Here is a 25,902-nt window from a genome sequence, read left to right on the forward strand (position 1 = left end):
CACGATCACAAGTGGCCCACCAATCCATCGAGCTGGTCTTTGGTCAGCGCTGTCTGTTCTAGGCCTGTATTGAACATGTGGGGATCTGTGGGTCCCACCACTCAGTTCTGTTGCCATAGCGAGAAGGCAGTCATAACCGACGTGAAAACACACAGTGCAGCCGTGTCTTAATAAAGTTTTATTTGGTCAACACACTCCTGAGCTGGATTTAACTGAGAGCTGTGCTCTTCTGACTCCTTCTGGAGATTTTACTTTTGTCTTTTTTGCTTGCTCTGATATTCATCATTCTGTGGTACTGGGGGGCAGGGTCAAATCTAGGGCTCCGCACGTGCTGGGCAAGTTCCCTCCCAGTGAGCCGCATCTTCTCTTCTCTATTTATTAAATGGATATTTTGAGGCAGGGTTTCTCTTGCAAAGTTTCTGAGGTTGGCCTTGAACTCACTCTGTAGCCTAGATAGGCCTTGCATGCTGCCCTTCCCACACCGGCCTGCTGAGGAGCAGGGATGACAGGCTTGGGCCACTGGGCTCAGCTCTGTCGTTCTAAATGATCAACCTGGCTTCTTTGAAGTTTGTCTTCTGAATCATGAACACATATCTCAGTGGCTGACTCAGGCAGGAAAATCTTACCTAAGCCCATGGGCATTTGTGGCTAAGGAAAAAGAGATTAATGACATACAAACTATTTCCCAGGCTGACAAAACTGCTCTTTTTTGAGCCAGGATTGGGAAGGAAAAGAGGCCATTCCAGTAAGGGACCAAGAATCACTGTCTTCAATAGAACACAGTTTTGTGTGGGAGGTTGAACTCAAAAGTATTGTCCCCCAATTCCACTAAACACCAGAAACTTGAAACCTGATTTATATCACTCACCTTAAATAACCCAATTTCTCCCCTCTGGACTTCACTTGCCCCATCTGCAAAATGGGTATGATGCATAAGCACGTATGCCTGGGGTACATGCCCTTGAAAATAGGGTGAGGGTCCTCTTTTTCCAAGCTGTCCCTTCTCACTTCTCAGGCCCTGTGTCAAAAGGCAATGGTGAGGAAGCAGACAGGCTATTTGAGAAGGTCAGGTCTCAGGCTCTCGCTGCTCTTGTGTTTATGAAGGAACCAACACGTGTCTGTTAGATGGATCCATTTTAGAAAAGCAGAAAGAACTGTCAGCGCCCGTGGAACTGGCAATGTGGTGCTCACGAGGCAACCTTGAATGCTTCTTCCCCTCTCCCAAAGACCTTTTAGCTCCATAGGCAGGCACCAGAGTCCCTGGGTACACTGTCCCTATAGAGGCCAGCGTGGAAATGATCAGACATGGTACCCAGCCAGCAAAAGCCTGAGTCCAGGCCCCCTACAGGAACGCCACTCCCTTCTGCACACACAGCTCACTCAATGGAAACAAAAGAATGGGAGAATGTTCTGGGGAGGGGGAAGTAAGAACCCCACTCAGGCTAACCCTCTGGAACTGTACCAGGGGCCACATGGCTTTGAAAACTATCCTCAGTGCCTTCTGGTCAAATGAAAGCAAGCTTCTCACAGAGGGCTGGAGACGGCAAATGGAGCCAGAGTCATACACAGTTAGTTTCAAACTTATGTTGCTGCTCACAGGGAGAAATCAATGTACAGTATATTAAAAACAATCACTGCAGCCCTTAAATGATCCGATAGTTTAGCTTTGAATGCATTCGAGCTAATGGGGGCTTTAATGGTTTCTGACAGATCATTGCATTGATCAAGAGGCATGTATGAAATACACTGCCTACTAAACTCTGTTTTGATTTTGTAAAAAGAAAACTAAGCATCCATGGTAAACAGGGTTTGATTGTTCACATAGTCCCTGGGATGCCTCTCAGCCTGACCCTGGTTGGGAATACTGAGAGGACAGTGGGAATCCTATACACCTGGCTTGCCCCTTTTCAGCCCTAATCACTGTAATCAAATGCAACTCACTGTCAGAGGGGTTAGGGAGAGGGGAGATGGAAGGAGGGAATCGGGGGGCCCGGTTTCCATGATGGGTGAATTACCAGTTGCGGCTGTTGGTGCTCTGAAAAACCGATTCATCCCTTGTGGGGCCTGGAGGCTGCTTGTTCCCCATCCTTCATCTGAAAGGAAAACTGGGGTTATCAGTGGGGGACAGCCATTTTCCCAGGAAGCAAATGGAAACACATCCACCTTCCTTGCATGTTTGAGGCTCTAAGATAATTGGATGAGGAACAGAACGCGTCTGTCCTCAGCTTTGGTGCTGTCGTAGGGTGTATAGTCTGAATAAAAAAACAAAGCAAGAGTAGCTATTAGCATACCCCTATGGCTGTTTGGAAAGGTGGGTTTGCTGCTGTTAAAGCCTCCACAGTGAGCCATATGCCACTGCCTTGCTGGGTCAGAAGCAAGAAACCTTCTGGATCCTTAGCAACAGTCTCCATGGGTCTGTGTGGGCTTGGGTGCTGATGGTGCTCCCTAGGGGGAAGGAGTTGCACAGAGCACAGGTACCTTTCTTCCTAGGGGGAAGGAATTGCACAGAGCACAGGGCCAGGGGGTTTAAGCACGAGGATTCCTCTGGCTTATGGATGGATGGTCTTACGTTTAGAAGGACCAGAAGGTCACTTCAATCTTGGTACCATGAAGAATGCATGGTTGTTGTTTTTCCCCTTTACATCTCTGCAGAACTATAACTGAAACTCAGGGTCCCCACATGCTAGGCAAGCGCTCTGCCAGGAGTTACCTCTCCAGCTCCATGAGTGATCTTTGTGCGTCACCAAGCAAGACTATACATCCCATAGTCAATAACCAAGAGAGCCAGATGACCCGTGCCTGGTTCAGAACCACTGTCCATTTGAGAAAGCAGCTCTCCTAAAGGGGCCTTGGACTGGTCTAAGGCCAGCACGCTCCCACCTCTGCAGGCCGAAAACAAAGGGGAAATCCGGGCTGCAGGCCCTCTGTTTGTACTGGTGCCGGATTAGTCAGTAGCTTTTGTAAAATTGATGAATTTTGTCTAAAGGCAAGTGCCGACAGGCGAACCGATCTGTATCTGCTGTGATCCATTTAGCCCGACACATATGTGCGGGTGAGCTGGCTCACCTCGATCCGCTCAGGACTGATGAAAAGTAAATGCAAACCAAGTCGCGCACTGCGTCATTGGAAAAGAATCACCGAGTCTAATGGCGGGGAGTTAATTAATGCTTCCCTCCCCCCGGAGCGGGCTGACCCCGATCCTTAGGCACCCGAGTCGATAAACAATTGTTGTACACAGGCCATCCATTAGAAGGTGAGGCAGGGACGTTTTTAAGCAAATCTGAAATGGCCAGGGGTGACCTAATCCTGCCGTAGTAATAGCAGTATGAAGCAATCATTTTTCAGGCCATCTCATTTAGAAGAAGTTCTAGGTCATCTGCTGAGAGGGAAAAAAAAAAAATTAAGTCGTGAAGAGCAACTGGGAGAAACACATGCTGGTGGCGGTCTCCTCTAAGCTGTAAGTAGCGGTACTCCCTTCCTTGGTGGCTGTTGACTATCGGCTGCGGTGTCTTTGATGATAGAAACCGACACTCACTGAGTGATTACTGAGGTACGGCGGCGGGACTCACTGACAGCGCCCGACTGCAGGGTGTGGGGCACGGCCAAGTGCTAGCCCACATCTCCATCTTCCCCCACTGGGTCAATGAAGATTGGATTTCAGAGAGGTAAGCCATCTGCTTGAGTCACACACCAAGGACTTGGACGTGAGGTGACTGGGTTCATAATAGCTGGTACTTCCTGAAGATCTGTGCATGCCAGGCACAGATGGCAGCACTTTACATGCATGTGAACTTGCATGCCCTTCATGACCTGCTCGAGCCATAGACATGTTACTCCACCTTCCATTCCGTAGACGGGAAAAGAGGTGTGGAAGGGGCGTGTAGCCTTAGGACACACATACGCAACTAATACAGACCCAGAAAGTCTGTACCCAGAAGCCTCTACTGCCACACAGGACTTAGGTTTGGGGAAATCAGATGTCAACAAAATAGACGAGCAGGTGTGCACAGGAAAACTAGCTTCCAGTGTCGGAAGATGAAGGCTGGATATCAGAAAGAACCCGCGTCGGCAAGGCTCTGAGGGGAAAGCGAGCATACGGTGCAGAAAGAAGGAGTCAGAGTAGGGGATTACGGGTGTCGCTGCTTGTGGCTAGACTGCAGCAAGGGGACTTGGGGAGACATTCTGCTGGTTGCTGTACACACAACAGCCCCTTTTCTGGCGTCACCAGCATGTTCTGGAGTCTATCCAAATCTACCGGGGTGTCTCAGGGCTGCGAGAGTACTCCTTTTGCTGGCAACCACTGAGAACAGCCTCCCAAACACAGCAGCTGCCCTGGGTGCCCTTGTCCCCTTTCAGAAGCCATTATAGCAGGCCTGCCTTCTCTGTCCTCGGAGCTGCTGACTCTCTGCGGCTCTCCCAGCAGTCTCGGCGGCAGTCATTACAACCCGCCTGTGCCTTCCTCCCTCTTTATGGTTGTCAAATTGATTTCACCACCTCGATACCTATGGCTCCCAATGAAACTTAATTAAAAATACCATTTAATCACAGAGTAACAAAGGCAAACTGGATAAACGGCATTACCACTTCAGCGCCTTTTAATCCGCGCCGCCTTGCTCCATCTGAACCTGTTTGGATGAGAATTGCCTTTTCAAACCGGAATCCCCTTGTCTTCCATGCACTCGCCTCTGACAGATCCCCAGAATAAACAGTATTTAGCGTGGCATGGATCCAAATGTATGCAGTTTGCCCAGTGGTAAAATCAGCCTTAACTAGAGCAGGCAAAAAAAAAAAAAAAAAAAAAAAAAAAAAAGTTGCACTGGAAAATACCTTCCTTGGAAACGTATACAAAGCCTGCGCCCCAGCATTAGGCAGGGCTCATGCAATCTCATTTCTGGCACCCCTCCACTCACTTAGTGATGGATTTGGAAGCTTATTACTAAAATTGTGTCACAAGCCATGCCATGACCCCGTTCTTTTCTGTCTAGAAAACTCTGTCAGGCAGGAGGCTGCTGGTAAGAACAGGAGTGGATGACTATTGTGGGCGCTGCTTAGTGTGGACGCTGCATGCTGGAGGTGGCTGCTTGCATCTTTCCCACCACATGGAATTCCTGGCTGCCAAGACGCTCCCTGGAACTGAGTCTGTTCGTCCCTGTGACCCTTGGGATCTAGGCATTAGTTAGAGAAATTGCTGAAAGCATAAAATATCTCATCAAGTTGCCTCTACCTGCTCTGTGTAAAATCCTCCACGTTTCCCAGGGAACACTGCTTCTGTCTCTGCTCTAGTGGGATGGCAAGACTCTCCTGTCTTTCTCTACCTGGGCCACAAAAGCCTCTTTCCTTCCTTGAAGCCACCTCCAAGGGCCTCCAAGTCTTGTAGTCTTTGTGATTGCGATTCCTCTTCTGAAAAGGTCTTCCCTTCTACCCCTGGATAATCTACCCTTCTCTTCTGCTTTGGGTCACTAGTTCCCCTCCACGCTCCACCTAGGTGTTTCCCTTCCAAACACGAGCATCTAGAATGACCTTGTCACAGTATTGGTGTCTTGTCTGTCTCCCCGTGACAGTATAAATTCCTAAGTGAGTCACTCTGTACCTTGGGCCTCCATGAGCCTTAGAGTCCCTGGGAGACAGAGATTGGTGGTAGAATTTGACCTAGGGCTCCCTACACTGCTGGAGTCTGAGGAGAGGGAGGTCAAAAGCCCCTGAAGGTGATGGCACCTTTTAGACCACTTTTCTCAAGTGAGCTGTAACCTGTCAGCCATAAAGGCTGGTAGGAAAGTAGGTAGGAGCAACTCATATGAGAACCACTTCCGTCCACCCAGCAAAGCCCGCCCCCCTCCCCGCCCCAAAACTGGTGTAAAAGGAGAAAAGCACAGACTCTTGGGTTTCTCGTCTTTGAATTCTTTATTGTGTAGGAAGGGACGCACACAGCACAGCGGTAGGAGCAGACCACGAGCACAGTTCAACAGGAGGAACACGCACTGAGCACTCGACACTAATGCTTTCTACCAAAGGGCGCTGGCAAGCAGGTTTAGAGAGCTGCTGGGGGAGTGGGTTTACAAAACGATAACAAGGAGTAGCAGGGTTGCAGCAGAGCATAGAGGTCAGAGCACTGCCAAGCCACTGCCATGCGAGGACGGAGACCCAGTATGGGTGCCCTGACTTTTAAAGAGAATGCAGAAATTCTTATTCTATGTGGAATCTCCCAACTAATAATTTTGGCACCTAAATGGAATAAAATATAGAAAAAATACCACGGGGCCTAATGGCCCACAGAGCCAGAGGGCTGGGGATGGTGGTGGTGGGCCTGCCTGTGACATTTGAAGCCACCTACACCTTACTGAGGTCATTTCATTTAGACTGTGTCAGTACCCTGTGAGAATGGACCTCACTCTCTACTGATGAGGAAGTTAGGACTCATGAAAAAGGGGGCAAATCAAGGCCTAAGAGACTTGGGTTTCCGTACCGGGGAATCCCAGCTGCTGTCCGGTGGGTAACTCTGGGCGGGAGGGAGCCTCAGATGGAATCGTGGTTGCAGCAAAAATACTGCTGTTTACGGACCCTCCATATGCACGAGGACCCGACTCATACTCGGGCTGAGGGAAGGGGCTGTTGTCGACCTATCTGGGACCACCAGAAGGTCCCAGGCCAGCAGAAAGAGATGTGGGCCATGAGACACAGACAGCAAAGGGATGCAGTGGGGTAGGAGGATTGCTACTTCCAGGCCAGCTCACATAACACATCGGATGGTTAGCAGTACGCTAGAAATTGCTTAAGGGCTCTCGCTTGCTGCGTCACCTAATCTTCAAGTTAGGACTCGGTACTTGGTACTTGAAATACCTCCCACCATACAGATAAGAAAACAGACACAAGGACATGCAAAGGTCACAGTGGGGAACTTAATCCTGGCACTCTGAAATCTGAATTCAGGCTTGACCTCTCCCCATAGTCTCTGAGGCTCTGGCATCACTGGGATGGGAACCCATGCCACCTGCCGGTACCTATGAATGGGGAAATTCTAAAAGAAATGCTAACTCCATGAAATAGTGTCTGTAGGGCTGTCCTCTGTCATTGGATCAGGGAATCCCCGTAAAGACAGGATGTGGCTGTTTCCTTTGCTGTTCCTTCCTTGCTCACAGTTGGGCCCTCACTGAGCTGTATTACTGTTCCGCGACTGCTTTTCATTTCTGTCCTCCACGGTTACAGCAGCAATTGCTGCTACAGATAGAAAACCATAAGAGGGAAATGCCTGTCGTAAACCTGAAACCCGGATGTGTTGTCTGAAACTGTAGTCATCGCACCCCCGACAGGCATGTGACATGTGGCCAGGGCACGTGAAGAAGGGATTTGTAGCTACAATTTGAGCTTAAATTTAGGTCTGTGCAGTGAGCTAGTAACCACCATCTGCGGATGGCTCAACCGCAGGAGCCAAGATGAGAAGCTGGGGTGGCTGTCTCCAGCTCTGGGGTTCCATGCCTGGGTCTACTCTTTGTCTCTGAGGTGGCAAGCCCAAGAGGAAAGGAGACGATGCTTGCTTAGCTCATTCCTGTTGCTGCCTTGGGGACAGAAAGGGCTCCCAAGGGAGAAAAAAATGAGTGTGCAATATTTTGTGGTATGTGTGTGTTCTAGTTTAACACCAAATCAGACTAAAACACTGTGTGATTTTTCAACATTTCTGTATTTCTGGGCTTTATTTCCTAGCTGTTTTGAGTTGGAACCCAGGTCCTATAACCTACGGGCTGAGAGGCGTCTACACTACCCTTGTCCAAGGTTCGGGGAGGAAAGCCAAGTATAGCTTTTCCTTCGCCACCTACTACTTGTGCTTCCTCTAGGCTTTTGGTCCCAGAAGCTTGCTTCTGAGCTCTGAAACCACCTCTGTGAGGTCAAAGGGCAGAGGCATGGAAGGGTCATCCTTCTCCCAGTAGGGCCGGCAGTCTGGCTTCTGATTGGCTGGTAAGTTCCGGACGATTCGGGACTGGCACCTAGGAGAGGAAGAGCGGCAATTAATTCACTGGAGGGAAAGCCCGGAAGTTCCAGACTTCTGGGAAACGTGAAGAATGAAACTGGCAAATGTTCCAACAGCAGCTGTTGAAGGTGATGGGGACGGCAAAGTGGGAGGAGGCGCTCGCACGGCAGAGAGCACACATTTCTGAGGAAAACCTGTCCGGCTCAGGGTTGGGGCTTCAGGTTTCTCCAATTCCCAGATCTGCATTATCTCCAGTGGTTTTGGAGAAGCCAATCACTAGGGAAATTGAGTTACTCTGCCTTTAAAATGGTGAATTATTTTTTCATTATCTCAACAGTTATTTAAAGTGTGTGATTAAGCCATTATCAGATTTAAATGTTTGTGGGATTTCGATGTATTACTAGATTACTAGGAAAGATTAAATTGAATTTACTGCATTAAAACGTCCAAGAATAGATTAAACAATATTACAGGCCAGGATTGACTTTGGAGATCCTGGAGATTTACAGGTGTCCCAGCTTGCTGGGTTCAGAAGAAAAGGCACTCCAAGGAGAAAGAGGTTTATAAGGATATATGCAGATAGAGGTTAATAATCATTTCCGCTGATGAATAGGTGGGGAAAGTTCCACCAAATTAAATTAAGAGGCTAGCAAGAGTTAGTCCCCAAGGAAAACACTTAAATCACCATTTTTATTAAATGGATTATTCATCAATAGTAGAGAAATTAATTATCATATGCAGCTAAACTGTAGCCTGGTAGGAAAAAGTTGGAGTGCCATCCTCACATCTCGGAGGCACCACCCTCTCCGGGAGTCGAGCTCATTTAAACTGGGCTTGGCAAATGCTTTGATTTCTGTTTTAGTTATCTGAAAAATGAGGGTCATAGGAAAAAACATGGGTGTAATAAGTAATGACTGATTTCTTACAGGCAGAGCACATGCACCAAACCTGTGTTTGCAACAGCCATGTAGGTGCCCCTACCTCTGCCCTCCCCGTCACTGTCAGCTAAAGAGTGGCCACACCCACTCCCAGTCATAGGACTGGGTAAGACCCTCATGGGAAGACATTTCTTCTCTGGGGGATTATTAATGGGGAGGGGACTCCCAGGGGAAAGCATACTTCAACTTTACACCTATTTTTGCATGTGGTTAATTGCCATACCGGCATCCTATGCACTCAATCCGTCGTACATTACACGTAACATTCCAATATATCTTCTGCTCTCCGCATCAGACCCTGATAATAGCGTCTGTTAACACGTACTAAGTACTATTATGTAGCACATCACTTCATAAATAATAAGATTAGCTGACCTCGGGGGCCCCAAGAAGAGTAATGTGTTTAAATGTTCTCATTATTTATTTAAAACAAGAATTAAAGTAACAGAAGCAGCCCCTGACAATCCTCTTAGCATAAATATTCAACTGTTTGTGCTGATAAGCACACGCGGCGTGGAGGGGCAGAGGGCACGCTCAGCAGCCTACTTCATAATAGGCCGGAGCCCACGCTGCTTGCTGTCGCCCTTCTCGGGGTGCGGCCCTGCAATTCCTGCGACAGTCTCTAAATCACTTGAAAGAGGCGAGGGGGAAATTAATATTCAAGGGAAGCTGCGACTAATTACAAAAGGACCCGGGAAAGCTTTTTAAATTGTGCTTTCTCTCGACCCCGGAATCACAGAGTAATGCTCAATTTACTGGGTAGGGAAAGTTATTCCAAATTGAGCATTTCAATCTCACAGTGGATAAATTATCCATGCACATATTATCCTGCTTGGCAGATTAAAGGGCTGTGATAAGTGTTGATCCACCTAGAATATCATAAGGCTTGTAAAAAGTCAATAGAGATGCTTTCTCAGCTGTCAAATGGTTTTGCCTCCTCACTTTGAGAAAGTACTAGAAATATTCAGACCCATGGCAGAGCTGTGAGCATGCTGGCCTGCTTCTCGGCAAATTGTTCTCGGCCACTGTTCTCACTAAGGATGGCTTCATAAAGTCTCCTGGCAGGCTTGGAGATTTTATGTGTGTGCATACGTGTGTGTGTGTTGAATTTCTCAAGGGCCCAAATTCAGCTATATTAAGATTGCTGTAAAATTCTTCTCTCAGCGGCCAGTACTCCTTGCTAATCTCCAAGTGCCAGTGAGAGGGACAAGCAGGGTTCCATGTTTGAGAAGGGACTCCTGCCCTCTCCAGCTACACAGTCTGATTCGGTGTTACACCAAATTGTAGAAGGGGACAAGAAGGGACTGAGAATGATCTGGAGGCCTGAGCCCTTTCAGCTGTTATTTTTATGTCTTGTTCAAATCACCCCTGTCTGCTGGGGTCTCAGGGTCCTTAGATGGCAGCATCAAGGGTCATGGTGTATTCTCTGGAGATGCGGAGGGACCCATCATTTGGGAAGTTCTTTATCGTATGGAGCTGTGGGTTCTTGTCTATGTAATGGTGATGATGGGAATGAGAATAATGACAATGGCCCAGTAGTTCCTGCTATCTATGCAACGTTTTCAGTTACTCAGTCAACCAATGGAAAATTCTAGAGATAATTTGTAAGTTTTAAATTGTGCACGATTCTGAGCAGGGTGATAGGATCCTGTGTCCCACCCGGGATGTGAGTCACCTGCGTCTCTCATAACCTTTTAAGCGCATGGTATAAGCTCCTTGGTCCACGTGACCATGACCCAGAGTCACAGAGAGCAGACAATGCTCCTGACACCATGTCAGACGGTCAGCAGTGCCCGAGGCCGCCTCAAAGCACCCATGTCATTGCCACCCATCTCAGCTCACCTTCTCCTTGTAGGCACCTCACAGCACTGCCCTTGGGGTGAGTGGAGCACGTGGCATTTTGGGAACAACTAAATTCATCTAATTCTATTGCAGCACACTGTTAAAATGGTTCTGTTTCATTAGTTACTGGTGCCCATCTTTTCCTGTGCTATCTTTAAATTAAACTTTAACTAGGCATGTGTGCTCAGGAAAACTTTATTATTATCAACCATTATTTCAAGCATGCCTGAGGAATCAGAGGAAATATTCCCTACAAGCAAGTTGCTGTCTGTTTGTGTGTGTGTTCTGCAGTAATAACATTCTGACTTATGTGTTTGATGTGATTAAGTGAATGAACAGAGATAGTGTTTGGAATATTGCCCAGCACACAGTAACTATTAAATATCACCACTATCATTACTTTCACCACGAGTGTCAGTGACAGCTGAGAGATGCCACCAGAGTCCTAGCCATTGCTGAGTGGCTCTCTCCTCCTTCCAAAGGCCCTTGGTCCGGGCCTCTGAACTGGTTCTCTGGGGGCAGCTCAGCGACCCTAGCATAGTTCTTTCTGCCTTGAATCACACAGCCTATGGCTGAATCTTGTCACAAGCAACATCCTGAGGCGTGAGGCTTACCCAGAGAAGCAACTTTCAGTAGCAGGCTACAGTGTGCAGACTCAGTAGGACCAGCAGCTTCCAACCCACACTAAGGAAGGAGTGGTGGCTGCTTCATGTGGACTTGCCCCCTTACTGGAAACCATGCTGGGTTGTTTCTTAGCATGAATCCTACAGTCCCTTGAACAAGAGAGGGGCCCTGAGTGTCCTAAGATGTGTTTTAGCAGCGCCAAGCATGGCGGTGCGGTGGGCACAGCCTACTCCTCGTCAAGGGGAATAGCTCGAGAGGCACACGACACAATCTGGAGAAAACAGAATCAACCTGAGATGGGAGGCAGGAGCTGAGGGACAATACTTTCTTCTTTCCGGATCTGTGCAACCCTCACCTTCCATGGCCGTTTCGCTTCCCTGCCACGAGAAGCAGGGTTCTAAACTGTATCATCAGATGGAGAAGGCTCACCTGAGCTAGGTCTCTGTCGACTGCATTCTCTCAAGCTTTGTCTGAGGTAGGTTCTTCTGTCACTCGCAACCCAAAGAACCTGATGACGCCAGCCACTCTTCCCACCTCAGCTACTCCCCACATTTACAGGATCCACTGTCATGGTCTCACCGTGCACCCATGCTACGGCTGGTACTGTGCAGTGTGCACACAGACTATCTGTGCTTGAACTTATGAACGTGGGGCTTTTGCTAGGAAATAAGCCTGTTTTCACAGCCAGAACCTGATGATCTTTTCAGAACATTTAAGATCCTACCCAACTTAGTGGCCTTCCCAGTTCTTACCGTCCCTAGCTCTACCTAACTTAGTGTCCTTCCCAGTTCTTACTGTCCTTAGCAACCCAGTATGAAGGTCACAGCTTCCCCTCCCGACATTCATTCTCATCTCCTAAGGGGAAAACTCTATTTTTGGATGCTTCTGGAGTTAGCAAGTAAACCTGAATTCACTTAGAAAACCCTGCCCCTCTCTTGAAACACTTAAAAGGGAGCCAAATAAAACAGAACGAACAAACCCAAACCAAACCAAACTCAAGGTTAGAAGCTCTTCATCCCTCTCATTCCCATCCACCTGGCTTCCATCCCAACGGCTCAACGGACTATCCTCAAAGGTCTTTGCTGCTGAGGAAAGGTTCTCTCTGAATGACCTAGTGAGAACATAGGGAGCTGGCTGGCCCAGAGGTCCTGCAGCCTCCACCCTGAGGTGTAACTCACTGATTTCCCCCAGGGCTTCCCTTACATCTGGGTGATCAAGATGGCAGCTACATTAGTGAACATTGGCCGCCATGCTAAAATTAACCACTTTAGCTAAAGTGTGTGTTAATTATGGGTATGCAAGCAGTCAATAAAGGTTAATGCAAAAGTCAAAGGATAAATTTCTTCCCTTATCGCGTCACTTCACAGACTAAATGACCAACATTATACTTTGTGTTTTTAATCAATAGGTTTTACAGTAATGTGCTGGCCATTGATTTTAAGAAAACACATATGGTTCTTTCTTGTCCCTAAATTTTGCAACAAATAAAGAAGGACAGGTAACACTCTCCAGACAATGACAAAGTTTCAGGACAAACGGTTTCTGCTAAGAGACTCATGAGGACGGACAAACTACACACACACACACACACACACACACACACACTTCATGGAGAGTCATCAAGCACAGGCCAAGAAGAGACAAGAGAAATGAACCACTAACTGCGAGTTCTTTTCTGGGGAAGAGAAAGCAGACTGAGGAAAATAACCACAATCTTTTATTTAAAAGTCTAACACCCAGGTGTGCTTCCTATGACCCCTTCAGGAAGCTGAGGGAGGTGGTAGGAGCTGGCATCTAGATTCCTATTTGAATGAGGGCTGCCTTATCCCAGGTTAAGACAGGGTGGGCCCAGACCCTGCACAGAAGCTGGCCGCCCTTTGCATTATATCCTAGCTTTATCATGGGTTCCCATTTGGATCAAATGGGTCCTGTCCATCAACTACTTAGCTATTCCTGCCAAACCGATGTATTTGGGAGATTTCACAACACTTGTGGGGTGGGGGGCACAAACTTTTTTTCCCCTTATTTCTAGGACTCTGGCTGTAGCAAATGACTGAACAATCTTCCTTTTTTTCCTTTTCATCCTCAGGCTTTGAAGTTCTTACAGGCGTTATCTGCAGAAATAAACGAGAGCTGTTTATCCTTCTTCAAGTGCGTAAGCCCTCTCTCATTATAGCCTCTGGGTGACCTTGAGAAAATATCTCAAGCTCTCAGGTTTCTCAGCTGTTACGTGAAGTGCACGGTCCTCTGCTCTGCTGGGCTACGTGGAGATGAGATCAAGTCATGCATATGAGGCCCTCCAAAGTAGGCAAAGTACACAGACCCGCAATCGTGCCAACACACCCACCTTCTACGGGGCACACATCCTAGTTTTAAAATGAAGCTGATAATGCAGTGTTATCCAGGAAGGCTTCTTAACACTTGGGAATAAAATGGTAGTAATTTGATGCTTCTAAAAGCAAGACTAGTTTAAACTAGTGACATCATCAGAAAATCTCGAATGACTAATGAAGTGTGTTTTTCAAGTGAGAATTTCCCCCTGGGATTTTCACCTACAGTGAGGGGAGGGTCTGGCTAAAGTTAGTTGGGAGACTGCGTTAGGATCTCACATCCAAATACATTCTCTCAAACAGCATATACCAGTCACAAGGCTTATGAAGCCTCGAGGAAAAAACGCTGGGGAGATCCATGCTAACCCACAAAGCCAGAGAGCCTGGAGCAGCCCAGGAGAGCAGGAAATAATGACAGAAAAGACCATGGTTTCCTAAGGCCTGAGGCTTTCAAGGAGTTGGAGATCAGTGTGGCTACCCCAAATCCCTGCCCCACTCAGCCTCTCTGGACAACGAGACGGCACAGCTGCCACACAGAGTGATGCAGCGTTTGCTATCTAGCACGGCTGCCCAGTCCTTGCCTCCTGCACAATTTAAGGAGTTTATCTATGTTGTCTGCCTTAAACCCACTATTTAAAACCTAACCTCAGGCTATTTCGTTGTACTGGTTCTCACAGCTTCATTGGGCTTTGTTTCGATTTATTTCATTGTGAGAAGGTGTGCAGGCAGGGAGATAACAATCTCAGTCTTAGGCTGGCATGGTAATGGCATGCCTAAGATTTCAGTATGGAGGAGAAAAAGCAGGAGGATTGTGAGTTCAAAGCCAGTCTGAGTTACTGAGACTCTCTCTCTCTTTCTCTCTCTCCCCATGTATACATACATACACATACATATTTACATACACACATATACACAAACTTAGCCTTGCACTCCAGCCCCTCCCTGTGAATTTTTGTTACCGCTTAATTGTAACATTCTGGAAAATGGTAGCAGTGAGGAGCCTTATCTTTCAGTTACCAGGAAGATCTACTTTGCAAAGGTGATCTCATCCATTAGCGGTCCAGCTTTGGATAACTCAGTTTACCTACTGCAGAAGCAGTTCCTAGCTGGGTTTCGGTGCGGGGCACCTTCACGCTCCCTGTAAAAGGCTCTTCTCCCCCTGCCTTCACGTCACATTGCTGCTCTCAGCTCGGTCAAGTCAATGCGCACCAGAGGGAGGAAACCCAGTCTTTACCCACAGGCCATCTTTCTTTCTTCCAGCTCAACATACCTTCTTGGTAGACAGCATTTTTTAAACACTGACCCTTGAATCCTGGTTTAAATCATAGTTGTATATAGATCTCTCTTTGTGTCTCACCCCGTGGGAAGAAAGAAAGAATCTAATAAACAAACGGTTGTATGGGCTCTTTCAAAAGGTTCTAAATAGCAAATATCCCCCAGACACTTTGAATACCAAGATGATGCCACCAAAGCCAACTAGTCATCACCCAAGAGATGGCAGGGTTACTCAGCGCAGACAGCCGGCTGTCTGGACCTTGGTCAAATACTCGTGTGGATGGAATGAGGACTGTACTGTTCTGTTGGCTGGGCCAAGGAAGCAGCTGGGAAGAGCCAGCTGCTGGGACTGGATTGTGTTCTCCACACCTCGAGACTAAAAGGCATTTCCTGTATAAGTCGCTTTTAGAGCTCTCAACTCTTTCCTTCAGAATGTAGATGACCCATAATTTGTGTGAAAAATAATACCATCCCTACATCACTCAAAAACTACAGATGCCAAGCTTTGGATATGAAGCATATACCCAAAGGTTTGTGTGTTGAAGGCTTGATTTCAGAGCTATAGTGTTGGGGAAGTAAGTGATTGAATCATGAGGGTTCTGGTCCAAATGATGAATTAATCTACAGGTGGATTCCCAATTGAATGGCTCTCTGGAGGTGTGCCACTGAAGGCTACATCTTGTCCCTAGCCCCTTGCTCTGTTGCTCAGTTTCCCGTCTGTAATGAGGTGAGCAGTCTGTTATATTGTGTTTCTGCAGCCATGATGTCTACCTGCCTTACTACTGTCCTGATGAGCCAGGGCCAACCAACCCGAGGTAGAAACTTCTGAAACCATGAGCCAAAATGATCTTCCCTACTGTAAGTTGTTTATCAGAGATTGCACATGTAGGTTTTTGTTTTATCTTTTAAAAGACAAAGAGAAATGAGGTTCCCAGCTCTGGAATTCTAAGAAGAGATTTCCTTTGCTAAGGGCTTCTGGTCTTCTAGGCTCTGGGAACCAGGGAAGAGGTTCTACCAGAGAGAGAATGGTGCTCACAGTGTGGCCAGGGCAGGAAGTATAGAGAGGCAGATATACGATGTTAAGTCAGGGACACTTTCTAGCCACAATATGTCCCAAAGGCATCTCTCCACTTTTTGCAGGAGCCTAGGAGTGCTACACCCTCCTTCTATTGCTAGTGTGGACTGCCTCAGTCAGAGCTCTGCGTGCCCCCCAGTCTAGGTGACTGTACTACAGACCCTCACAGCAAACCCTTACTCCTGTGGCTCTGAAAATGGCCCTTCGGGATTTGTTGGGGGCTTTGTCGCCATGGGAGAAGTATATGAGTTATTCTAGATTGTGCCACTGCTCCTTCAGTGACAAGTTTTAGACCAAAGAAACAGCAAAAATGCTCCTGAAAACACAAAGGCACACTGCGTGCAGACACTTTGCACATGGTCTATGTAATGCACACACATGTTCTATGTAATGCACACACACTGAGTGCAGACACTCTGCACATGTTCTATGTAATACACACTGAGTGCAGACACTCTGCACATGGTCTATGTAATGCACACACATGTTCTATGTAATGCATACACATGTTCTATGTAATACACACTGAGTGCAGACACTCTGCACATGTTCTATGTAATACACACTGAGTGCAGACACTCTGCACATGGTCTATGTAATGCACACACATGTTCTATGTAATACACACTGAGTGCAGATACTCTGCACATGTTCTATGTAATGCACACTGTGTGCACTCTGCACATGTTCTATGTAATGCACACACATGTTCTATGTAATGCACACTGCGTGCAGACACTCTGCACATGTTCTATGTAAGCGCCCTGTCCCTAGAAGAACTGAACCAACCCACGCTCTTAAGACTAACACAGGGTAGAGTCTGGCTCTGTCTCACTCAGAACCTAGAGCTCTTTGTACTATTCAAAACAACAGAGAAAGAATCCCTTGAGGGGTGGGGGCTGTCTAAAAGGAGTTTCCTGAGGGCATAAGCCTCAAATCAGACTCTCCAGGGGAGGGTTTGGAGAACCTTACTTTTATAAGTGACTTTTAGCAGCGGGCCATTCAGGACAAAGCTGCACCATGTAAACTTGCCCAAAGGACCACAGCGATGCTGAGGCAGGGCTGTAGTGGGGGACATAGGCTGTCTTTGTGACCACGCGGAACTAACAATGAATTCATCTTTATTGCAGAGGAAACCAGAGAAAGCATGTAGGTACGCAATTGGACCTGGTAAGCAGTAGACTGGTGACCTTCCAGGGTTCGGAGCACCCAGCAGGTCTCCCAAGGTGTGCTGGCAGGCTCATGGAACCACTTAATACGTGAGGCTGCTTGGCCCACCTCTTGGGTGTAAATCCGGGAGGCAGAAGGTTGAGAATAATTTTATCCCAGGTTCATTTGTCGGCTGTCAGTTGCATAATGATGGTGATGAATGGGCTACCTTGACAGCAGAACATTTAGGAGCTGCTGACCTTTGGTCTCTGGTCACATGATAGGGTCACCTGAAACCTGCATGACTTCTACCTGCTCAAGGGTAACAATATAAAGGTCAAACGGGTTGGCGGTTCTATGTATCAAGTCTGAGGCAACTTGGTTGGAAGCTTTAAGAGAGGCCGGGTTGGGTTCCCCGGCATACAAAGCTATGGACGCACTGCAGAAATGTGCTTGACAAAAGATATACAATTTCAAAGGCGGCTAGAGTAGCTTGCCTTGCAAGGGAATAGAATGAACTCATTATTTTTAAAGGGCAACAATGAAAACAAACACTTTGGAAGAAAATATATTCTGCCAGTGACTCAGCCATTGGGAGGGAAAGCACACGGGCATATGACTTAATGAGTGTTATTAATGCCGTACCTGTGCTGTGGCATAAGGTCCAATTGGATGCAATTACTGGAACAAAATCCCCACTGGGTATGATCATGCCCTGCTCTCAGCCATAAAATACGGTCTCTCCACTGTCTCTGTCAGCATAACACCCCACAAAGGGCTATGACTGACAAAAGATAACCCTTTCAATTTCATGACTTCCCTGTTGCTTGAAACTTAAGTCAAGTTTGCATGGGATAGTCTCAAACTTCAGAAAGATTCTAGAATAACTTAGGACCAGAAATTCAAGCCAATGTGGTTTTTAATAACATTTCAAAAAAAAATAAAAAAAAAAAAACCACCCATTTTGTCCTGCAAATCTCAGGATTTGCAAATCTTTGGAAATCTTAGGATTGTTCAAATGTTTGGGAAAATTCCATTTACTCAGAATCAGATAATAGGTGTCACATGGATAATAAACATAGTTAAAAAAATAAAAGCAAGAGAGCCAATGCCATTGATTTCCCAAACCTAGAAATTACATAACCTGGGCAAGAAGCAGATGTCACAGAGAAAAATCTGATTTATCCAGAGGGTCTGGGTCTTACAAAGGCTGTTTGCCCGCAGAGTCAAAGACAGACAGATACTGGGGCATAATCCATTCATGCTCTGGAGAGATAAGCCAAGCCAAGGACAATGGCTTACTGAATCCAAGGCCAGATGTTCTGGCTTAGGGATGAGCACTGGAGCTGTGAAGTTTATGACCCCGTATGCTACCTGTCAGTCTGTCTCCACAGCGCTGCTGGGTTTAGAAATACTTCTGAGTAGCCTGCTTAACTGGGGTTTGAAGGCTGAGAAACACCCACTGAAGTCCATTTAAAACCCATTTGGAACTTGAGGCCCAAGAGTGTCTTAGAGGTCCATGGTACTTGTCGTAGGAAGCTCTGGATCATCAAACACCAGTGCTGAGCAACAGTCTATGTTCTGATCCCAGAAAAGACAGGGCGGGCACAAGAGATGTCTGCTCACTAAGGGCACACCAAATTTCCAATGTAGGTTCATGCTTTGCACAGACTTAACAGGTAAGTAAAAGTTAAAAATTCTGCTGTGCGTGGTGGTGAGTATCTGTAATCTCAGAACGTGGGAGGAGAGGGGGAAGAAGGAGTAAGAGTTTGAGGCTAGCCTGTGCTATAAAGCCAACATTCTCAGCATGGTCCAGAAGACCCTTGTCCATTTCCTGTGTATTTGTCCCCAGTGCTCTGGTTTTCCATCAGTTTGCTTGTGCACTTGGCTTCACACACACTGGCTTGCTTTTCCTTTAGCAGGCCAAGAACATGTGCAGGGGATTAGTGAGCTGTTCCGTCTACCCAGAACTCCCCTCTCTGCGGTCTATGGTGCTAACCTACCCTCTCACCCTCCGAGATACTGCTTAGAGATTCTGAAGAAAGCTTCCTGGCTGTTTTACTCACTGTTCTATTCTCTGGACCTAGACAGAGTACACTTTGACACACGAAGACCTGGGGACACACTAATGACTGAAAACACCTCTGCCTGCACTGCTTAGATGAAATCAATCTTCCTATTGTATAACCCTCACAACAGCAATGGAGAGTACCTGGCGCACCGAACGGGGTGATAATAATGTCATTACTACCTGTGGACAAGGAGGATCCTGTGGTGGGGAGGACACGGCTCTGAGAATCTAGGACTTTGTTCTGCCACTTGGTTATCCTGTGACCTCAGTTAAAACCTGATTCTGACCACCCTGGCTCAACTATATGATGAGGGGTTGGATAAGACAACCTTCAAGAACCTCCCCGACGCTGAGCAAAGATCCACACACACTACCGCGCACGCTTCTTAAGTGTAGGACAGAGAGGTCTTATCTCATCCTTGGACACAAGCAACTGGGGGCCTTGTTCTAGGTCACAAGGCCAGTGTGTCTCACAAACCAGAACTCTTAGGTCACTGCTTCGCCCAGGATTTTTCTTTCTTGGTAGTACCAGAAGGACCACCAGATACTGTCATTGTTACTTAAAAGCTGCATTGCAGGCAGGTTCTGGTTTCCTCGGACATAAAAGACGTGCACGGGACACTTCCCTGTGCTACTAGCCAGAGTCTACAGGCTCTAAGCCAGCATTTCATTTGCAGGCTGCAGAGAATTACTCCTTTGCAGGGACCTCTGTGGTTGCTAGTGTGGCCTTTAGGAAGAAGAGAAGGCCAAAGCAAAGCGTGATTGAACTCAGTGTTCCTTTACGGCATCAGCATCCATGCCTGCCCTGACTGCTCTCAATGACAGAGAATGGCAGGGAAGTGTAAGCCCAAGTTGGTTTTGGTCGGGATGTTTTACCACAGCAGTAGAAGCAACTAGAACAAGCAGCAAACTAGACAAGGGTGCAAGTTTTGTAGAACCTTCAATCGGTTGCTAGTAAGAAGGCCTAGGACCTGTGGTGGTTAAAGAGGATGGATGCTCATCTTTGCTTCACATTCAAGAAGCCCAGGGGTGCAGGTCCCAGGAAGACAGTCCGCAGATTTACAGGAACTCTGCTCCTCCTATGCTCTGCTCTGACATTCACAGATGACTGTCTTTCTTGAGGGCACCTGTGGTCCATTATGTTCTAGCCGCCATACTGGAGTCCCAGGCAGCGAGGAGAAAGGGAGAGGGCGAACTATGCCCCTCTTCCTCTTTCTCAGAAGGCCAGCCTGCAGGGAGGCTGGAAAGTGGCTGCCTTGTCCCTTTCTTTCCCATTAAAACTGGGATTCTATATTAAGGCAGACGGAATGAGTGAATGAGGAGGAGAAATCAGGACATTTCAGCTCTAGTCTGTCAAATGTTCTGTGGCGAGCTATACGGGTATATGAAGAAGAGAGCAGTATGGGAACATGGGGGAGACGTTGGCAAGTGTTTAAGAGAAGAAGTGACATTACCATGGCTGGAGAAGTGTGAGGAGGGGGCTGAAGATGTAGTCAGTGAACCCTGGGGTCTCAGGCCACTGTGGAGACTGGATTGTTCCTAAGTGCGGGCTGAACCGCTGGAGAGCTTTGAATGGGAGGTCTTCATCCCAGGGCTTTGTAGAAAACCTCCATGAAAGAAAACGACTATGCTTGACCCCACACAGAACTGGTGAAACTCCCAGGGCGTCTTCCTGGAGTCTCGCGGCTCCCAGCTGCTCTAGGGCTGAGAGGAGGGCAGGCTCGGAGTCTTGTTGTGCCAACAGTGTTCATGGGTTGTCCCTTTGCACCAGAACGTGACAGGCCAAAGCCTGTGATCCCGAATCCACCCAAGGTGTCCCTGCCCCAGAACTCAGCTCTCATCTGGTTTGTGGTGGTGATGCTTTGATTTTCTTAGTTGTAGATTCAGGCTGAGAAAGAGGCCCAGCCTTATTTATATATCCAAGCCAGCTTCAGAATCAGAGCTGGGCTGCTTTGAAAGTGACTTGGCTTGCAAGGTGGTTTTCACAAAGAGAGACCAGACTGAATTCTAGGATCCCCATGTGCTTCTGGGAAAGAAGTGTTCTCTGAACAGAGACCCCTAAAACCTTGGGGAGAAAGGAAACTACTAGAGAGATGGCCCTAGGTGGGTACTGGGGTCCTTAAGCCTTTGGCTAACTGGGCACATAGCCTATTCTCTATCTTGGCCCCAGAAAGAGAAAGGCAGGGGATTCAAGACATTAGATATTTCTTCTAGTCTCTGGTGGACGGTAAGGCCAGGACATGTTCTTCTAGGCCCTGGAGCTTAGGCCTGTGGTTCTGTCACTGTCGGGGGTAATCTCATTCTCCCAGGACCAGCATTTGCTTACTTGTGAGGTGACCTTGAGGAGGGCACTTAAGAGGCATTGTCTCATCTGTCAAACGGAGACAGCACGGAGACCTGAAGTCACAACTGGTAAATACTGAAGACTTGACCAGTATTGGCCACCTCATCTCATAGCCCCTGGCTCCGGGAAGAAGGCTTTGTTCCCACACGACAAATGAGCAGGGCCATGTCCTTGCCATGATGTCTGGTAGTGATGAGAGGGTGAGGTAGATGACAGGGGCTCTTTGCAGACACCCAGAAGCCCTCACCGTGGAGCCCAGGCACTTTCTCATTTGCCCAAATGCAGAAGGTCACAGGGAATCAAAGGATGACATCTGCTGGAGCAGCATGCCATTAGAGAGGAGTCGGGGGACAGGACGCCCATTACAAGCTACTTCCCAGCTTCTGAAAATGGGCGATTAACGGGGGAAGCTCTGCTTCTTCCCAAGCAGAGCAGGAGACGGGCAGCTGGGAATGGCCAGGGCTGGGCGGTGAGGCGGGCGGGCACAGTGAGCCCTGATTAGCCGCTGTGACCTCCTGCCCTGAGCCTGGCCTGTTGGGGAGCCAGGCTTCTCTGCGGACTGCTAAGCTGCAATTTATTCTTTTTGGAAGAACGCTCTGCAGTTGAGAGCACCTGGGGGTTCGCCCAGCCGGCCTCGCAGAGGCCCATTATGCAGCCTCTGCTGGCTCGCTGATTTCAATTGCTCTTTCTATGTGCCGACTGCCTCAAAGATGCCTTGTGCCCAGGGGTGCCTGTCAGTAAGTTCCAAGGCCAGCTTTGGACATGCCACCAGCAAGTGGTCTTGCCTGTGAAGCATACATGAAGAGAACCCAGGAAGGCAGTCTTTCCAAAATGGCCTTCAAGCAATGCCACAAACTGTACTGTTGGTTCATTTTATTTTTTTCTCCACACAGTTGTATTTTATAATGCAATGGCTAAAATGCAATGGCTAGAAGCGGGTTGTACTGCTTCCTGCGTGAGGAAGACACGCGAGTTCTCTCCAGGGTGGGAAAAGAAGGTGACTGCCTGGGTAGTGGTGCCGAGGCCTGGTCACGTGACTGGCCTTTCGGGAGAGATTTGTTCGGAAGAGCAGCAGATACACACGGCACAAGATTTAATTGGTTCTAAGTTGGTCTCCTGGAAGTGTCTGGGAACTATGGTCACTAACTCTTTTAAAATGATTTATAAAGTTCGTTTCTAGGAGAGAGGTCTTTGGGCAGCAGACCTGTGAATTATTTCTCCACTGTGGGCAGAGGGAGGATGAAGATCAGCTCCGGTGCAAAGAGGGATTCCAAGCTCTCCCTGGAAAGGAGGGACTCCTCATTTTTCGGTGAGGGGATTTCTGACAGCCATGCCTACGTTTCCCAATTTTGAATTTGATAGAATCTCTGTCCTTAGGGGCTGATCTCATCTGTCACTCCCTTGACTTAAACCGATGCTAACAGACTGGCTGGTGACAAAGTCGGAGACCAGCATTCCCTGGCTCTCCCTGTTCTGTGACGTCCTCTGAGCATCTCTCTGTGCCAGGGGGCTGTGTCAGTGGCTCCCACTGATTCTGGGACAGTGAGCACTCCACTTTACAGACGGGAACACCGAGAGGGCATGCAGCTTGCCGAAGCCAGAAGAGCTGTACTCCAGAGCCCACCCTGCAAACCATTACTTTCCAGTGTTACTGAGTCACCCCAAAGTTCTAAATCTAATGACAGAGACAGTGCAGGAAGACCACACCGTCCCTCTCCAGTCCATCTGTTTCCCACGTTGGCTACCTTCTTCTGTACCTCTTATATGCAGGACTGCTGTTTCTTGATCGATCGACTGTGGGTTGGTGTACTACATTCTTAATACACAGGTACCACCCTCTTCTCTCATTCCACACATGTGTGGATAGTGTCTATGGTAACTAGCTCTTAAGAACCGGTGACAGAAGAGGGGATACTAATTCTCATACAGATGGTGATTTCTGCTTTTGTATCCTTAGGAGTCCAGAGCTGCCTCTGAAGACTAGATACCCTGATAGAGGGACCATAGCGAGGCAACCTTTCTGAAAAGCCAAGAAGGAAGCTGGGCAATCCCAGAGCCATGGCCGAAGCAGCTCTGTGTCCCATCCGCTACCGGAGTGCTGTGTGACCAGCTGAGACCTGGTCCACCGACAGAAGGCCAGAGTCTCAGGTAAGAAATAACGAACTGTGGCTCTCTGAAGTCATGGGGTTGAGGTGAGCTATTACAGTGAGGAGCTGGTGGGGCGGTTCTTCAGTCATGGCATTTGCTGTCTTTGTAACTTCAGATGATATGCTTACACTACTTCCCCTGGGCCTCTCTGTCTGGCGGCTCTGCTGGCTAAGGGTGTGGGGAGGGTGACCCACGGAAGTCCTCCCCTCAGTTACTCCTCTCTGGAAATGTCCTCATAGCCTTACCCAGAGGCAGGTCTCTTAGTTGAGTACAGATCTCCTCAAGCTGACAATCAAGATTAACTTGATTAATTATATCAATTAAATTAATAAAAAGATCAATTATAGTTCTCTGATGCACAAAAGCTTATAATTCTGGTGAAGCCCAATTCGTCTGTATTTTTTTTCCTCCACTAACTTTTTGTAGGTTGGGGGGGTGTGCGCATGCGTGCCTATGTGCCTTGCTACACAGTCCAGGTTGTCCTTAAACTTGAGACTCTCTTGCTTCCTGAATACGGGTTGCAGGCGAGCACCACCACATCCAACAGTTTCTACCCCGCGCAGCTCAGCCTGCAATGAGGACTGAGTGACTGCATGCTCCTAGTGCTTCCCTTCCCACGCTCGGGCTTCTCTTTGCTCACTGCACGGGTCTCAAGCCAGTCACCGGCCTTCTCGAGAGCCAAAGCTTGGCTGTGCTGTAAACCCAGGCTGGAGATGTTGCCTAGAATTAGAAGTCACTACTATAAACTGTTTCTGATTCTAAAATCTCGGATTTGAACTCGCTTGGGCCGGACGCTTTTATTCTCTAGCGCCATGAACGCACAGGCTCTGGCTGTGTGGATGCCCTGTCTCTTCGACTAAGCCAGAGGGAGCAGGGGCATCTCAGTGCCTCTCCCACCACATCTAAGACTTCTGTCTAAGGAATGATATCTATGACCTTGAACGAAAAGCTGCACACGGGATTTGACTCTTCAAACTCCTGGCAAGAGGCTGCCGGAGGTGTAGCTATGGTGTGCCTGTTCCGATTGGCAAGTCATCCTTCCGACAGCCACCGTCACCTCTGGCAGATAAGGAGAGTGAGGGCCCTGCCGCCTCAGGGGGAGCACTCCTGTGATTAAAGGTAGTCCCAGTGGGCAGTCACAGCTCAGGGGACACAGTCCAGTGCATGTAACTATTCATGAAACAAGAACTCTGTAATGATGAGGGCACCTCTGACAGCACAATGTTTCCCATGCTGAGGACACTTAACTCCGGCCATGTTTGGAATACCTATTTATTTTTGGGTACTAGAATACAAAGTATCTCATGACTATAGCTTAGTAATGGAGTATGGGCAAGGTTCTGAGTTCGGTCTCCAAGCCTTCTAAGGGGAAACACTATTTTAAACTACAAGGGTTGTGCAGACATCTTTGACTGTACTGGTCAGCATGCCAGTTTTAGATAATCTTACCAAAAGGTCTACCAAACACATACTAATACTTTCCAGAATTGGAAAACCGAGAAGCCAGTTTCCACTGCTGAGAGAAGAGGATTAATTGCAGGACACCCGGGCAAATGACGGAAATGGATGTGCTTTGCCATAGAAAGACTTACAAATATAAGACAATTGTTAATTAAAAAAATAAAAAAACCAACTTGGACATTGATTTTGCCAGCAAAGAAACCACTTACATTTGCCTATGGGTCCACGAACATTTACAGACACACAGAGTAACATCTGGGGGGCAAAGGGCCTGTGGAGGTGAGCTGCGGTCAAAGAGAACTCTGTTCTTACCTAGAGAACTTACGTTTTTACAAAGGGAATGTGTTTGTGCATTATACCTGAGTAAGAGGGAGGTTCGTAAGGAAACAGCCGCTTCTCAGCTGGGGCGACTCGGAGGTGATCAAGGTCATGATGCCTTTGGTCCCCATTCCCTCACTCTCAGACCCAATTCTGGAAACACAGTGATGACTAAATTCCTGGTCTGGACGGGTCAGCTATGTAAACCAGGTCTTTTGCATCTTATGGGAGGTTTACCCACACAGTATTCTTCATTGGTTTAACAAAGACAGGCTCCTTGGAGGGGAGAGTTCCTCTACGAGTCCACCTCGTGTCTCTAAGCTTCTGGGGACGAGACCAAGGCTTGGCACGGGGAAAGCTAGGA

At 47.8% G+C, this 25,902-nt stretch overlaps 1 protein-coding gene across 1 annotated transcript in view; it reads right to left on the reverse strand.

The window, feature by feature from the left end:
• Positions 1–5,891: 5,891 nt before the first annotated feature.
• The window catches only part of Fto (FTO alpha-ketoglutarate dependent dioxygenase), a 343,642-nt gene continuing 323,631 nt past the window's right edge, over positions 5,892–25,902 (reverse strand). The window contains exon 9 of the mRNA XM_057753848.1: positions 5,892–7,979. Coding sequence (XP_057609831.1) covers positions 7,826–7,979 — 154 coding nt within the window. The 3' untranslated portion in view covers positions 5,892–7,825. The remainder of the gene's footprint in view (positions 7,980–25,902) is intronic.

Source organism: Chionomys nivalis, chromosome 21 (assembly GCF_950005125.1).
Source record: "Chionomys nivalis chromosome 21, mChiNiv1.1, whole genome shotgun sequence".
NCBI classification, from domain to species: Eukaryota; Metazoa; Chordata; class Mammalia; order Rodentia; family Cricetidae; genus Chionomys; species Chionomys nivalis.